At 46.1% G+C, this 17,566-nt stretch overlaps 1 protein-coding gene across 3 annotated transcripts in view; it reads left to right on the forward strand.

Moving 5' to 3' along the window:
* The first annotated feature begins 7,675 nt into the window (after positions 1–7,675).
* The window catches only part of GXYLT1 (glucoside xylosyltransferase 1), a 72,659-nt gene continuing 62,768 nt past the window's right edge, over positions 7,676–17,566 (forward strand). For all 3 annotated transcript variants that reach the window (XM_073328037.2, XM_073328035.2, XM_073328036.2), the window contains exon 1: positions 7,676–7,964. In XM_073328037.2, the coding sequence (XP_073184138.2) occupies positions 7,744–7,964 (221 nt within the window). In that variant the 5' untranslated portion in view covers positions 7,676–7,743. The remainder of the gene's footprint in view (positions 7,965–17,566) is intronic.

Here is a 17,566-nt window from a genome sequence, read left to right on the forward strand (position 1 = left end):
AGCTCAAGCATGTAGGGGGAACGACCCTGACTCCATGCTCCTCTCTACGATAGCCAACAGTTTGCAATGTTTAAGTCTTTTTCACAGCTTCTGTTTTTCAGAGCACCAGAAAGAGCTGCTACCAGCTGAAGGACAATTGAAACATACCATGGTGCATCATCATGACAAACTTCTACGTTGTCTTATATTCTGTGTTTTGTGTTTCATGTTTTGTATTTGTCTTGTAGCGCTTGTCTCATTGCTAGCATTATGGTGTATGGGAAAAGGAAAGATACTGCATTAGGCAGGGAACAGAAACAAACCATACTCTCAGCCCTTTTTAACTCTAACTGGACCCCTCCCTCTCCCTACCCCTCTGCCTCCTGCCAAATTGTCAATCACATATCTATCCCCGTGGTGGCCACCTCCGTCCAAACGCCTGTGATACATCAAGTTTGTAATGACCTCTTTACCGATTGTTTACCTCTCCACCAAATGCTCTGATTTTCATCTACATGTAGTACATGAGAATGGCTGTTTGACAGTCATTGTTACATCCTCTGGTCAACATTTTGATATGTATTGCTGTCATTGTGGACATGCTACGTGTAATGAAAATCCAGAATTGTTCCGGCAATCGAAGTACTGGCATGGATAAGCGAAGGCATGCTGTCCCCCTTTGGATGGTCACCACAATTTGGGTGATCAAGGGGCGGGAAATGTTATGTAAAACCTCCGCTCAATCCAGCAGAATGAGATTGTAAGATTTGTAACTTTTCAGTCATTGCTAGTATGATCATTAAGTTCTGTAACCTTTCTGCAAACTGTGTAACTTTAGTTATTGTTAGCATAGCCTTTTAAGTTTTGTAACCTTTTCAGTTACTTGTATAAACCTCCAAGCTTTGCAATACCCCATCACGCAATCGGAGAAAGTGTGAACAAGGGAGTGTGTGTGGGAAATAAGGGAGTGTGAACAAGGGAATGTTTGTAGGACAGGGCAGAGAGGATCTTCAAGGAGAAAAGAGCCCAGAGCTAGGAGCCAGGTGTGTCTGATGTAATTTGCCCTGAGAAGGCAATCATGGGGTGCTGTAAAGAAAAGAAGAACCTGGTATGCATGAAAGGAATGAGGCCTGGGAATGCTTCTCCATGACGGACACAGAAGAGAAACTCAGTGTACATGATAGGAGCTGCCCAGTTCCAATAAAAGGAAGAAGTCATGCACACAAGCCCCCTGTTTTCTTGACCTGCTCGCCAGCCCGGATCCATGACTGCAGGCGGACACACCAGATCTACCATGCATCGGCTTCTGAGCTTCCTCTGCTGTCTCTGGTAACTCTCCGCCTGTGTGAGCGTGTGGGTGCGTGAGGGTATGAATGCGATGAATGTGTGCGTGCATGAATAAATCCCATTTCTTTTCTGTTTGATCCAACAGCGGAATTTAATAAAACCAATATAAGTGTAACCCTGGGTTGGTTTCTAGCGAAACTGAGGTAACAATGCTGACAATAAGGGTGTGGCCTAAGCCCTGCCTCTCTCTCTCCTGGATGTAGGTGCCTAAATCTCTCCTTGCAATCCACAAACCTGGGGAAATATAGAATCTCTTCAGCCTGACTCACATGTTGGGCCCAATACAAAACAGCAGAGGAAGTCACAGGTGGACATAGCCTTAAGCTGGGGACTCTAGAATTGGAAGGATATATTCATAACTGGAATCTCTAGAAACATGTTTTGATTAGGCAATGTTCATGGGATAAGGTTGCTGCCTCTTTAAGGACATTACTTTTTTGGAGGATCACTGGGCAACTTGCTTAAATGGATGGAGTGGAGGCAGGTGGATTGAACAGCAAAGTTTCTGAATTGATTACCATAGGTCAGTGAGCTACAACCATCATGGCTCACACACTGCTTCCCTGAACCCCACAGTCTACCATTTCCAGTATTGCCAACTGTTATAAATTTATTGCAAATTTTATATTTGGTATTTTTTTTTTTAAATCCCAGTTCCTGGAGTCATGTGATTATATGGGAATCCAAGCTTTAGTTTAAAAAAACTGAGTTTGTAATTGTTGTTGTTGCAGAGGAAAGCTTGTGACCTGAGTGCACCCTAAAGGATCTCAAACCAAAAGGCAGAGAAAAAGAACTAAAAATATTATTTTCAAAAATTTTAAGCCAATATAATTATTTTTGGGGGCCTGTTTTGATTTTTGAATGCTTGAGATTGGCAATATTGCATCAAATGGCTGCATCACAGCCTTTGCTGTTCTGAGCATGAAAGATACCCTGAGCAGACTGAACTAGAGGGAAGAAACCAGTGGATATTACCTTTATTGGATTGTGCTGAACACACTTCCAACGTGCACCTGCCTGGTATTACCCACTTCACTTCTCATTTCTTACCTTTTCTTCTTTCCTCTCTCCCTCTTTTTTGCTTTCTGTCAAATACAGGTCTGTCTGAGCAAGCTACCTTTTGTAACTTACCTGACACACTGTGAAAAGCAAGCTGAAAGTAATCCCTTAGCCCAACATCAATAAAAGGTTGTCAGGTTTCAGGAAGAATAATCACTAGGAAAAACGATGTTTTCTTAACCCAAGTTAGCGAACATTGGTAAAATCTAGTGAAGCCAAGGCAGTTTGTAGTTTTAACATGGGGTAGCAGGTTGAGTTAAAGAATAGAGGCCTGGGGCACCTAGCCGTGGTCTACACTATGAGTTTAGGTTGAATTTAGCAGCATTAGATCGATTTAACTCTGCAACCGTCCACACGATGAAGCCAATTTTGTTGACTTAAAGGGCTCTTAAAATCAATTTGTGTACTCCTCCCCGCTGAGGGGATTAGCACTGAAATTGACATCGCTGGGTTGAATTTGGGGTAGTGTGGACGCAATTCGATGGTATTGGCCTCCAGGAGATATCCCAAAGTGCTCCATTGAGCGCTCTGGACAGCACTTTCAACTCAGATGCACTAGCCAGGTACACAGGAAAAGCACCGGGAACTTTTGAATTTCATTTCCTGTTTGGCCAGCGTGGTGAGGTCATCAGCAGAGGTGACCATGCAGAGCTCATCAGCACAAGTGACCATGCAGTTCCAGAATCACAAAAGAGCTCCAGCATGGACTGAACAGGAGGTACTGGATCTGACTGCTGTATGAGGAGATGAATCCGTGCTATCAGAACTCCATTCCAAAAGACAAAATGCCAAAATATTTGAAAAAAATCTCCAAGGGCATGATGGACAGAGGCTATAACAGCGACCTGCAGCAGTTCTGCATGAAAATTAAGGAGCTCAGGCAAACCTACCAAAGAGGCAAACGGCCGCTCCGGGTCAGACGGCCAGACATGCCACTTCTATGATGAGCTGCATACAATTCTAGGTGGTGCCCCTACCACTACCCCACCCCTGTACGTGGACTCCTGCAAGGGGGGAGTCTCACGCAAGAGGGATGAGGATTTTGGGGACGAGGAAGATCATGATGATGAGGAGGATGAAACCATTCTCCCCAACAGCCAGGAACTGTTTATTACCCTGGAGTCAATACCCTCCCAACCCTCCCAAGGTGTGTTCCCAGACCTTGAAGGCAGAGAAGGCACCTCTGGTGAGGTACCTTTGTAAATATAATACATGGTTTAAAAGCAAGCACGTTTCCTGATTAATTTGCCCTGAAGACTTGGGATACATTTGCAGCCAGTGCAGCTACTGGAAAAGTCTGTTAACGTGTCTGGGGATAGAGTGGAAATCCTCCAGGGACATCTCAATGAAGCTCTCCTGGAGGTACTCCCAAAGACTTTCCAAAAGGTTTCTGGAGACGGCAGCTTTATTCCTTCCTCCATAGTAGGACACTTTACCACGCCAGGCCAGTAGCACATAGTCTGGAATCACTGGATAACAAAGCATGGCAGCGTATGGTCCCGGTGTTTGCTGGCATTCAAGCAACATCCGTTCTTTATCTCTCTGTGTTATCCTCAGGAGAGTGATATCATTCATGGTCACCTGCTTGAAATAGGGGAATTTTATTAAGGGGACATTCAGAGGTGGCCGTTCCTGCTGGGCTGTTTGCCTGTGGCTGAAAAGAAATCATCCCCGCTGTTAGCCATGTGGTGTGTGGAGGGGTGAAGCGATCATCCCACAGAACTGGGGATGGGGAGGGAGGGAGCGACCTTGCACCAAAAGCACATGTACTATGTAATGTTAACGGCTTGGTTCATCATGAAATAGTCTACCCATTGTTCTCTAAAATGTCTTTTTAAATACTACTCTCCCTTTTTTTCCTCCCACAGCTGCAAATATTTTAACGCTCCCCCTATCATCTCCATCCCAGAGGCTAGCGCAGATAAGAAGGCGAAAAAAACGCACTCGTGATGAAATGTTCTCTGAGTTCATGCAGTCCTCCTGCACTGGAAGAGCTGAGTAGAATGCGTGGAGGAAAGCAGTGTCAGATTCCAGGAAAGCACAAAATGAACGCGAGCACGGGAGGGATGCGCGAGAGGAGAGGTGGCGCGATCAAGATGATAGGTGGCGGCAGCATGATGAGGGGAGGCAGGAGGCAATGCTGAGGCTACTGGAGGATCAAACTGATATGCTCTGGCGTATGGTTGAGCTGCAGGAAAGGCAGCAGGAGCACAGACTGCCGCTGTAGCCCCTGTGTAACCAACTGCCCTCCTCCACAAGTTCTATAGTCTCCTCACACAGAGGCCCAAGAATGCGACGGGGCAGGGGGGGCGCTCCAGGCACCCAACCACTCCATCCCAGGGGACTGCCCAAGCAACAGAAGGCTGGTATTCAATAAGTTTTGAAGTGAAGTGTGGCCTTGTCCTTCCCTCATCCCCTCCTCCACCACCCCACCCAGTGCTTCCCTCCTCCCCCACCACTCCCGGGCTACCTTGGCAGTTATTCCCCTATTTGTGTGATGAATGAATAAAGAATGCATGATTTTGAAACAACAATGACTTTATTGCCTCTGCAAGCGGTGATCAAAGGGGGGAGGGCGGCTGGCTTACAGGGAAGTAGAGTGAACCAAGGGGGTGGGTTTTCATCAAGGAGAAACAAACAGACCTGTCACACCATAGCCTAGCCAGTCATGAAACTGGTTTTCAAAGCTTCTCTGATGCGCAGCGCACCCTGCTGTGCTCTTCTAATTGCTCTGGTGTCTGTCTGCATGTAACCAGCGGCCAGGCGATTTGCCTTAACCTCCCACCCTGCTATAAACATCTCCCCTTTACTCTCACAGATATTGTGGAGCACACAGCAAGCAGCAATAACAACGGGAATATTGGTTTCACTGAGGTCTAACTGAATCAGTAAACTGTGCCAGCACGCTTTTAAACGTCCAAATGCACATTCTTCCACCATGCTGCACTTGCTCAGCCCATAGTTGAACAGCTCCTGACTACTGTCCAGGGTGCCATGTATGGCTTCATGAGCCATGGCATTAAGGGGTAGGCTGGGTCCCCAAGGATAACTATAGGCATTTCAACATCCCCAACAGTTATTTTCTGGTATGGAAAGTAAGTCCCTTCCTGCAGCTGTTCAAACAGACCAGAGTTCCTGAAGATGTGAGCATCATGTACCTTTCCCGGCCATCCCACGTTGATGTCGGAGAAACGTCCCTTATGATCCACCGGTGCTTGCAGCACCACTGAAAAGTACCCCTTGCAATTTACGTACTGGCTGCCAAGATGGTCCGGTCCCAAGATAGGGATATGTGTTCCGTCTATCACCCCACCACAGTTAGGGAATGCCATTGCAGCAAAGCCATCCACTATGACCTGCACATTTCCCACACTACCCTTGATAGCAGCAGCTCAGTGATTGCGTTGGCTACTTGGATAACAGCAACACCCACAGTAGATTTGCCCACTCCAAACTGATTTCCGACTGACTGGTAGCTGTCTGGCATTGCAAGCTTCCAGAGGGCTATTGTCACTTGCTTGTGAACTGTGAGGGCTGCTCTCATCTTGGTATTCCTGTGCAAGTCACAAAGTTCCATGAAAGTGCCCTTATGCATGCGAAAGTTTCGCAGCCACTGGGAATCATCCCAGACCTGTAACACTATGCGGTTCCACCAATCTGTGCTTGTTTCTCCGGGCCCAGAATTGGCGTTCCATGGCATGAACCTGCCCCATTTCCACCAGGATGTCCAAATTGCTGGGGCCCATATTTTGAGAGAAGTCTGTGTCCATGTCCTCATCACTCTTGTCACTGCGCTACTGTTGCCTCCTCACCTGCTTTTGCAGGTTTTGGTTCTGCACATACTGCAGGATAACGTGCACGGTGTTTACAATGCTCATAACTGCCGTGGTGATCTGATCGGGCTCCATGCTTGCCGTGGTATGGCATCTGCAGGAGAGCAGAGTTGCAATGGAAGCGGAGGCTGACGACAGATGCCACGAGAATAGATATTTATAGAGAATGACGAGAGGACCTGTGAGGTACATTCATGAAAGCAGGAGAGCAGAGTTGCAGCGGAAGCGGTGGTTCAATGACCCTTAGCAGTCCTACTGCACAGTCTGCTGAAAGCAGTGTGGCATCTGCATGGAAAACAGGTGTGAAAAGATTGTCTGCCATTCACAGAGGGAGGGGTGACTGACGACATGTACCCTAAAAACACCCGTGACAATGTTTTTGCCTCATCAGGCATTGGGAGCTTAACCCAGAATTCCAATGGGCGGCAGAGACTATGGGAACTGTGGGATAGCTACCAACAGTGCAATGCTCTGAAAGTTGACGCTAGCCACGGTACTGTGGATGCACTCTGCCGACTTAATGTGCTTAGTGGGGACACACAGAATCGACTGTATAAAATCGCTTCCTAAAAAACTGACTTCTATAAATTTGACCTAATTTTGCAGTGTAGACATAGTTTACCTAGTTGACCTGCTAACTCATATGGACACTAAAACTCTACTTTGTCTTCACTAGGATTTTACCGTGTGTTGACTTAAGGCCACACGTTTTTTTCCCTAATGAAGGTTGAATAGCGGGTCAGATTTGTGCGCCGCGGCCGTAATTTCCTAGCAGCTACTTTGCAAGACAAAAGCTGTGATTTTTTTGCCTTAAAGGGAACCGGATCAGCCTTTCACCACCACCACCACAGCAGCAGGGAAAGCAATCACCCAAGGAAAGGATTCAGAGCAGAGTCGCAGCCGTGTTAGTCTGTATCCGCAAAAAGAAAAGGAGGACTTGTGGCACCTCACGAAAGCTTATGCTCCAATAAATTTGTTCGTCTCTAAGGTGCCACAAGTCCTCCTGTTCTTTTCACCTAAGGAAAGTTGTTTCCCCCCTCCCAAAGGGCAGATCATCTCTGCTAGCATCACCTAAAAGTCAGGGAGAAGGGAAATTTTGTGTTTTTCTTTGTATGTTGCAAGCGCGGCCACCGTTTCCCGACTCTGCTCGACTGGAAACCAGCCGCTATTTAAGGCTGCAGCAATTAACACGGCTTTTGAACGCACGGCCTTGGGTGGTGAGACGCACACCCTGAGCGCGGTGCAAGCGCCCCCCGTGTCTGACTGCCCCTGCCACGGCTCCCTTTCTTCCCGTTCCCCCTTCTACCTCAGCTCCTCCGGCCACCCCCGCCGACCCGCCGTCACCGCGCCCTGGGTGGCGCCACTCGGGCGCCCCCTCGCCTTTCCCCACTTGCCCCCGCCCCCTGGCTCCTCCCAGCCCCGCCCCCTCCCACACGCAGGACGCTGCTGCCTCAGCGCCACGGTGACCCCAGCGCGGGGCTCGCGCTGCCCGCGCTGCCAGTTGGGCCCCGGCCGCCGGGGCAGGATGCGGCGCTACGTGCGGGTGGCGCTGCTGTGCCTGGGCTGCGGCTTGTGCTCGCTGCTCTACGGCTCCAGCCAGCTGGCCCTGGAGCACGAGCCTGGCGGGGGGAAGCCGCAGGCCCCGGACCCCGCCGCTCCCGTCCGGAGACAGCGCGCCGGCGGCGGGAGGGCGGCGGCGGCGGCGGGGGAAAGCGCAGGCCGCGGGGAGCCGGAGCTGCCAGACAGGTACGGATTGGCCCCTTCCCCTCCGCCGCGGGGGGGCCCGGCTCAGGGGCTGGTGCTGCCGGGGCTCGTGTGGAAGAGCCCCCGGGTGTGCGGGGATCCGTGCGGGCGGGCTCGGGCCGTCCCGTCCTCCCTACACCGTAGCGGTGTTCAAGGACCCGGGCTGGGACTCCAGCGTCTCTCCAAAGGCGGGCGGCTCCAGCCCCGGCATGAGCGGCGCTCTCCTGCCTGGCGGGGGCCGCTGGGAGCCCGGGCGGGGTGTTCGGGGGACGCCGCCCGCTGGGGATCGAGCCGCTTTTCAACAGGAAAGTTTTGAAGACGCTTTTCAGGCCCTGGCCCCCGCCAGCCTGGAGATGGAACAGTCCCGCCCCGGGCTGCGGCGTGGCTTGTCCTCTCGTGGCAGGGTGGAAAATCCCCCGCAGAGGCGGGGGAGAGATTCGCCAAGGTCTCTGCCCCTCAAGGAGCTGCTCCTGCGTGGAGCAGCTTGCGGGACTGGTACCCAGCCGGCCACCCAGGAGAAACGGCGACGGGGTCTCAGTACAAATCCCCAAAGGACTCCTGAAAGAGGGGGGCAGTATCTTCTCTCCCATCACAGTTATAGCAGCCGTTCTCAAACTGTGGGTGGGGACCCCAGGCCTGGTGTTAGACGTGTTTGGGCCTGGGGCTGAAGCCCAATCTCCACCACGCCAGCCGAAGCCCTGGATGGCAGGGCTCAGGTTACAGCTTCCCCCATGGGGCTGAAGCCCTTGGGCTTCAGCTTCTCCACCCAGAGTGGTGGGGCTCACCCTTTGACTTGTGTTCCCCTCAACCTGGCGCGGCAGGGCTCAGGTGGGCTCAGGCTTTGGTCCCTCCTCCTGAGGTTGTATAGTAATTTTTATTGTCAGAAGGGGGTTGTGGTGCAATTAAGTTTGAGAACAGCTGAGTTATAGTAATCTTACAGGGTGTAGGATGAAAGGGATAAGGTTAGTTTAGCTTGGATAGGAAAATTACGTGTGCTTTGTAGCTTATGTAGGTGGTTAAGCAAATTAATAAGGCCTTGAAAAATAGCAGGTTCATGGGGTAGGAGGAGGGTGGCATCTAGTAAGACAAGTTTTTGGAGGATGCCAAGCTTGTTATATGGCTAATAAGACAAAAAGGAGGCTTCTGGGTAAACGGTCTGTAAATTATAGAAGACTGTTTAGAAAATGATTCTTACAGACAAGTATTTTTTTTAATCTGATAAATGTATAATATCCTCACATACATATGTTATCTTAAAATATGGGCCTTTGTGGGAAGATAAAATGCTAGGTGCAGCTATTTTTAAGATCCACATATTTAAGATAATTTGAAAGAGAGAATCCCAGCTACCATATGTTTCAGATATCAGAGTAGCAGCCGTGTTAGTCTGTATTCGCAGAAAGAAAAGGAGTACTTGTGGCACCTTAGAGACTAACAAATGTATTTGAGCATAAGCTTTCGTGAGCTACAGCTCGCTTCATCGGATGCAGGTGGTGGAAAATACAGTGGGGAGATTTATATACACAGAGAACATGAAGCAATGGGTGTTACCATACACGCTGTAACAAGAGTGATCAGGTAAGGTGAGCTATTACCTGCAGGAGAGTGGGGGTGGAGGGGTAGATGTGCAGGTGAACGAGCCTCTGATAGTGTGGCTGATGTGATTAGGCCCTATGATGGTGTCCCATGAATAGATATGTGGATATAGTTGGCATTACAAAAGGTTCCCTCCCCTGCCCTCCTGCTGGTAATAGCTCACCTTACCTGATCACTCTTGTTACAAAAAGAAAAGGAGTACTTGTGGCACCTTAGAGACTAACCAATTTATTTGAGCATGAGCTTTCGTGAGCTACAGCTCACTTCATCAGATGTTTACCGTGGAAACTGCAGCAGACTTTATATACACACAGAAATCATGAAACAATACCTCCTCCCACCCCACTGTCCTGCTGGTAATAGCTTATCTAAAGTGATCAACAGGTGGGCCATTTCCACTGGAGCTATTAAGCTATTACCAGCAGGACAGTGGGGTGGGAGGAGGTATTGTTTCATGATTTCTGTGTGTATATAAAGTCTGCTGCAGTTTCCACGGTAAACATCTGATGAAGTGAGCTGTAGCTCACGAAAGCTCATGCTCAAATAAATTGGTTAGTCTCTAAGGTGCCACAAGTACTCCTTTTCTTTTTGCGAATACAGACTAACACGGCTGTTCCTCTGACTCTTGTTACAGTGTGTATGGTAACACCCATTGTTTCATGTTTTCTGTGTATATAAATCTCCCCACTGTATTTTCCACTGCGTGCATCCGATGAAGTGAGCTGTAGCTCATGAAAGCTTACGCTCAAATAAATTGGTTAGTCTCTAAGGAGCCACTAGTACTCCCTTTCTTTTTCCAGCTATATATGTTGTTTTAGCCAAGGCGAAGAAAGGGGTCGTACCCAAACAGGCCAAAACTTGTTTTGTAGCTAAGCTAGTAATGGTCAATATGGAAATATTGTTTTAGCCCTATATAAAGGAGCAAGGCTTGTTAGGGGTTTTTATCAGATCCTATCCGAACATGCTGGAGCAAGCCAGGATGAGTGTTATCCCTGGGACTGATCCTTTCATGAGTATTCTGATCAAATGCTTCTGAATGTTTGTTACTGTATGAATGTAGTAATTGCTTATTATTTAGACATTTAGTATTTATACAGTTGTTCTATTTGTCCTTTTTATTTAATAAAGGAATTACTGTCTGATGGTACCCGTATTCATAAAATTAATTATAATTTCAACATCTTGGTGCCCACAAAAGGATACCACTGACATTAATTTCAGTTGCTCTAAATGCTGCCCCATTTCTCCCCCAACAGAGAGTAGTGACCTATCTTCTGGGGCCACTGTAGAGTTCTCTCGTAGAGCAATTTAGTAACATAAGGGAAATGAGGATGTACTTTAGGTACCTCTGTAGAAGAATTCTTGGCAAAGCACGATGTAGGTGCATTGAATGCCATAAGTAAATTGCTGAATACAGAGGTGAAGGTTTGTTGAATGCCGTTGATATTTTAAATGAATTTATGATTGAAATGGTTTAGGTGGTGTATATCCATGGTGTGATGAATCATTGCCACAGACTTAAAGTCAGCTGGAAAGTGGGGGAAGAAGTGCAGTGATGACCTGGGTGATGTCTGGCACTGGCTATTCGCTGGCATGGTAAGCTGTCCAGGAAATGGCTTGATCTCCACTGAAGGTATCCAGGCTTGCGGGTGGCTTGAATAAGTAAGGCAAAAAGCATTCTTCTTGCAGAGCTTGGTAATCAGTTGGCAGTCAGTCTTGATTTCAGCATTTGCAGTAAGAATGGGAACATTGGTTTTCTGGAATTATGAACTATGTTGTGTACGCAACAGCAGCGAACAGACCACCATGAAGTTTTAGAGGACAGACTATTTCTCGTCCTCAGTGTTGGCATGCACTGTTTGCCATGCTGGTAGAAATGGCTAACGTTTTGTCATAGGAGATGGACAATCAAAGTTTTAAAATGGTATCTGCAAGCTCCCTTTTTAATGTCTCTGCATGAAGTGTCAAACAAATGAAGATTGTAAAGTGGTGGTCCTCACATTTTTGAGGGTTGTCTCCCCATTCCCCTGGGGCTGGGAGCGGGGCCATGGCATTGGGGGGAAGGGGGTGATGCAGACAAGGGTAAGGCCCCTGGCTGTGGCCCCAGCCTGGGCCGGGAGTGGGGCCTGTGGCTAGGTGTGGCTCCACTCCCAGCCTTGGCCCCAGGCTGGGAATGGAGCAGTGGCTGAGGGCTGGCATGGGATCAGGAGCGGAGCTGTGTTGAGGCTGGTGATGGGGCCAGGCGTGGGGCTGGGAGCCAGGGACGTAGCTGGGGGCAGGACTGGAGCAGAGGTGCAGGGGGGAGGAGCTGGTTGGTACTCCCTCCCTGCCCCTGGGGAGCTGGCTCAGGCCCCACCATGGCTCCCAGACGTTCCTCCCTGCTCCCTTAGGGGGGTGTGCCCCACATTTCAGGGACCACTGTTGTAAAGGCATTTCTTGAGCTTTGTTGTGGTACAAACTTTTTGTTCTTTCACAGCGATGGATGTTGCTATTGTACTGTAACTGTTGTGCCAAAGTGAGGGTAGCTGGATGAATGGAAACTTGTAATGACTGAGTTCTGATGTTTTTGGACCATCTGATACCTTGGACATTGGCGCCAGCAGTGACTTGCGCATAGCTTTTGCTTCACATCCTGTGTTAGATGATCCAGTAAACTGTTTTCATTTGAATCATGTCTCTTTGAATGATTTTAGCTATTTAGGACAGGTGAGGTACTTCTTTGTCAGTCTTTCTCATATGCTTTTTGGAGGACATGTCCAATATCCTTTCTGGAGGCAAGGAACATGGGATTTTAGTTCAGTGCTGTGAATGTGCCCATCCAGGGTCATCCCCTCATTATGTAGAGCCTTATGAGATCTGCTAGTTTTTAAATGCTGAAACCATGCCTTTATTCCGTCTTGTCTCTTCAGTGTATGTGGTCAGTTAGTTCATCAAGGGGAATCCCATGCAACATCATCTTGTTTTTTCTGTCGGTGTTCTTCTTCGTGACTTTGTAGAGAGATACCAAGCATTTTGCATGATACTTTGCCTTTTGGGCTACTGTGTCCCCTGCACTTAGTTTTGCAAGCAAGTACTGGTCTTTTAGCTGAAATGCACACTGGCAGACTTAACTCTTAATGCCAAGGGTAGAAACTTCATTGAGGTCTTCTGATGGTATCCACAAAAACTACGAGTCTGGTGGCACCTTAAAGAGTAACAGATTTATTTGGGCATAAGCTTTTGTGGGTAAAAAACCATATGCCCAAATTAGTCTTTAAGGTGCCACCGGACTCCTCGTTGTGTTTGTGGATACCAACTAACACGGCTACCCCTCTGATACTTCTGATGGTATGTTCATTTCACAAATAAAACAGGCTTCTTTTTCTGGATAGCATTTGTGTTGGGCACTTAAACGTGTGTATTTGCTCTGCAGTTTGTCAGCTTTCAGAGTTGTTTTTTTCCCTCAGTCTTTTTAAGTTTGGTCCTGTTAAACTTGATGTAGCAGGATTTGTGCTAACATCCATTGTTCTTCTTTATGGTTATGGTATTGAAAAGACTAATCTAATTGGCATATGTCCGTGAATATAGAAAGTGCGTTCAGCTTATGAAAATGTCTGAGATTTTCTACTGGAGTTTGATAGCCAAATCCAACATACTCTTTTTGATTCTGCTGGATTAATCAACTCTGGACCCGTGTCTCCTTAGACAAAGCACATGCTTGCTACAGTCAGTAGAGGAATGGGGTTTCTTTGTTGATGGACTTGGCTCTTGAACAAGCTTGTATCTTTTTGACATGTTTGAAGCAATAGTAATAGCCAGTAATAATCTAATAACTTTTGATAAGGTGTGCAGTTAATATTACTGAATCACCAAGCAGCTTTCACACGACCAAAGTAGCATCTAAAAGGAAAGAGAAATGATATTAAATTCTACCAAGACCACGTTGACAATCAAAAGTAGTACAAAATGTGTCTTTGCATCAATTATAAGGTCTCGTTGAAGCAAAGCCAAGAATACACTCCTTGTATGTCCAACTGTGAAACAATGTTGTTTGCCAGTTATGACAATGTTGTTAAAATGGCTGCCACAGCCAATATGCTATGAACTGGCAATGGCCCCATTTCTGAAAAGCTTTATTAGGTCATGCTCTAAGTCTGTAGCAAATGTTATGCTTTTATCATGCAACCCCCAATTACTTTTTTTTTTTTAACAACTCTGATTGGCTAGTAGTGCAAAGCTGGTTGCTGGATAATTGGGTGAAATCTCGTAAATTACTGTGCTAAGGAGCTGTTTGTTTCTAAGGCTACAGAAACCAGGAGAACAGGATGACTGGGAACTAGAAAGCATATGGGTGACGTAGAGAGAAGTGAGAGATAAGGAGGGGGAAAAAATGAAATGATGGAGAGGACCAGCAATGAATTTGGCCTAGAAAGCAAAAGCTGCTGGGTTTTTTTTTCCTTGCAGTTATAATTTAGGATGCTGTAATATTTTCTGCAGAAAGCATTACATCTGCTGCAGCATTTAGGTGGAATGTGTGGAGACCAGATACAAGTTCTAGAGTCAGTTAAGTTTGCAGGCAATGAGTTCAGTGAGAAACTAGAGAAAGCAGTTGCAGAACATGTAGGGAGCATTTTGTCTCTGACAGAAGTGGAGAAATCTAGAACAGGGGTTCTTAGCTTTAGGTTATTACCTTGGAGGGTCTTGAAGATACAACCAATTCCCTCTCCCTTCCTCCCCTCCCCCTTCAAAGAATCTATAAGAACTTGTTTTGCTGCAGAAGAAATATCTTTGAAGCTAACCAGCAGCCAGTTCTTGCAATTGCATTGGATTGGCATCACTGAATTGGTATTTGCCCTGATAGTATCCCAGCTCTGATGGAAAAACACAGCAACCTTGAGACTCAGATTTCAGTCATTTGCACCCTAAACCATGCAGCAAAGAGGATGCCAGTGGAATTGAAGAATGTATTGGATAAAACTGCAAGTTATGAGCTTTTTAAAGATAGATCTACTAGTGCATCTGTCTTTGTTTTATGTAAGAAAAAAGTGCACTTAGCTTCAGCAGCTCCTCTCAGAAGTTAATTGGCTTTCCCATGGCAAAATCTCAAATTTCTTTGTTTGAGCTCAGAGGATGCAAGATTTTTTTTTTTTCTTCCCTTACTGATTATAGCTCTGCCATTTCTGAATACTTCACTCCCCATTGTTGGCTTGCTGTCAGTGCTTTGTTTCAGGGGCAGAACATGAAAATCCTCATTGATTGATAAGGTTGAAATCTTTATTGACTACTTGCTGAAGCTAAATTATCCACCAAACTCTTCTCAAACTCCTGGATGTCTATGAAGGAGAAATACCCAAACTTTAAGTAAAGCTTTGAGAATACTTGTGCATTTTTTCCTGACTTAGCTCTGTGAATCAGGCATTTTTGCTTTTATTTTATTTATTTTTTTTTTTTTGAGAACTCCTTGCTGTTAAAACACATCCTGCTCTCACCTCTCTGATGAAGATGATCTCTGCTCTTGCCTGGCAAACACTGAGCCTCAGGTACATCTTTGCTTATTAAAGCAGGCACAGCACTTAATGAATTCTTTGAACTTTTTTGATCATGACACCTTATTATTCTAAACCTTATAAGTATCTTCTGCCAAACGTTTTCCACTAATTTTCAGATAGTTTTATTTGATTATTGGCTTTTGTTAACTACTTTCTGATGGTTAAGTCTTTAGAAGGCATACAGGAGATGTGAACTTGCAATCTGAATTTCACAATTTCTTGCATCTGCAAAGGGTTGTGGGATATAATAGGATGTGGTGAGAACTTTTTTTCTCTAGTCATTTGGTGGGTTGCAGACAAAAAAAAGTGGAAACAAATGCTGTAAGTGAATTACATACCAATGATATACATGCATATATATACATGCACAGTCTCTCATCCCAAACAAGTAATGGCACTTGAAGATTGCGGACAGAAGTCAAAGCATCATGACAGCCCTTTCCTTCTTGTATTGCTAAATGGCAGGTAGGGAGGTTCTGATATGGAAAAGGCTGATTAGAATAATGACTAAACTCACCTTCCTTTTTGTTATCCTGCCGCTTTAGCTAGACAAAAAGTGGCTAGCTGCAGCTGAGGAATATATTGATCTAGACTAGAGACTTTGGAAGGAGGAAGCCCTTTATGTCCAGGGCTAATAAACAATTGCTGTCTTGCAAGAGAGCATGTCATAAATATAAAGGGAAGGGTAAACCCCTTTAAAATCCCTCCTGGCGAGAGGAAAAAAAATCCTCTCACCTGTAAAGGGTTAAGAAGCTAAAGGTAACTCACTGGCCAATGACCAATGAGGAGACAAGATACTTTCAAAAGCTGGGAGGAGGGAGAGAAACAAAGGGTCTGTGTGTCTGTCTATATGCTGGTTTCTGCCAGGGATAGACCAGGAATGGAGTCTTAGAACTTTTATTAAGTAATCTAGCTAGGTATGTGTTAGATTATGATTTCTTTAAAATGGCTGAGAAAATAATTGTGCTGAATAGAATAACTATTTCTGTCTGTGTATCTTTTTTGTAACTTAAGGTTTTGCCTAGAGGGGTTGAGGAAGTGAGCTGTAGCTCACGAAAGCTTATGCTCTAATAAATTGGTTAGTCTCTAAGGTGCCACAAGTACTCCTTTTCTTTTTGCGAATACAGACTAACACGGCTGTTACTCTGAAACCTATGTTTTGAATCTAATTACCCTGTAAGGTATCTACCATCCTGATTTTACAGAGGTGATTTCTATTTACTTCTATTTCTATTAAAAGTCTTCTTGTAAGAAAACTGAATGCTTTTTCATTGTTCTCAGATCCAAGGGTTTGGGTCTGTGGTCACCTATGCAAATTGGTGAGGCTTTTTATCCAACATTTCCCTGGAAAGGGAGGGTGCAAGTGTTGGGAGGATTGTTCACTGTTCTTAAGATCCAAGGGTCTGGGTCTGTAGTCACCTAGGCAAATTGGTGAGGCTTTTTACCAAACCTTGTCCAGGAAGTGGGGTGCAAGGTTTTGGGAAGTATTTTGGGGGGAAAGACGCGTCCAAACAGCTCTTCCCCAGTAACCAGTATTTGTTTGGTGGTGGTAGCGGCCAATCCAAGGACAAAGGGTGGAATATTTTGTACCTTGGGGAAGTTTTGACCTAAGCTGGTAAAGAGAAGCTTAGGAGGTTTTTCATGCAGGTCCCCACATCTGTACCCTAGTGTTCAGAGTGGGGAAGGAACCTTGACAGAGCACCTCTAGTCAAGCTCTGTTTCACACATGGAGTCAACTAATTCACCTTAACAGAAGCCAGTATCCATCTATTTGACAGATTTTGAAATCATTGTAAGTCTATAAAGGATTGTGTTCTTCAGATGGTCAAAGAAACAGGTTTCTAGTGTGCCTTGCAGTTCCTTAGAAATCTCTTAGAAGAAGATTCTTGAGGTTATACTCTACATTTCCGCCCCCCCTCTCCCCGACCCCCAAAAGTGCGAGTGTACTATCAATCAAGATGTGGACAAGTTAATGCTACAATCCCTGGAACTGGTTGTAAAATGAAAGGGACACATTGAAAGATAATGAATGACAGGAAGATTTTCATGACAACCCTCTACCCAAATCTATTTATTCCACAAATTGGTTCAGGAGAATGATGGTTGTCTAATTTTTATTTCCAGTAGGTTTATGCTGCAGTTTGTCACCTTGCAATTTCAGAACATAAGAATGGCCATATGAGGTCAGACCAATGGTCCATCTAGCCCAGTATCCTGTCTTCTGACAGTGGCCATTGCCAGATGTTTCAGGGGAAATGAACAGGACAAGGCAGTTTTGAGTGATCCATGGCCTGTTATCCAGTCCCAACTTCTGGAAGTTGAAAGTTTAAGGACACCCAGAGCATGGGGTTCTGTCCATAACCATCTTGGCTAATTGCAACTGATGGACCTATCCTCCATGAACTGCTCATTCTTTTTTGAACCCAGTTATAATTTTGGCCATCACAGTATCCCATGGTGATGAGTTCCAAAGATTTACTG

This window comes from Lepidochelys kempii, chromosome 1 (genome assembly GCF_965140285.1).
Source record: "Lepidochelys kempii isolate rLepKem1 chromosome 1, rLepKem1.hap1, whole genome shotgun sequence".
NCBI lineage: Eukaryota > Metazoa > Chordata > Testudines > Cheloniidae > Lepidochelys > Lepidochelys kempii.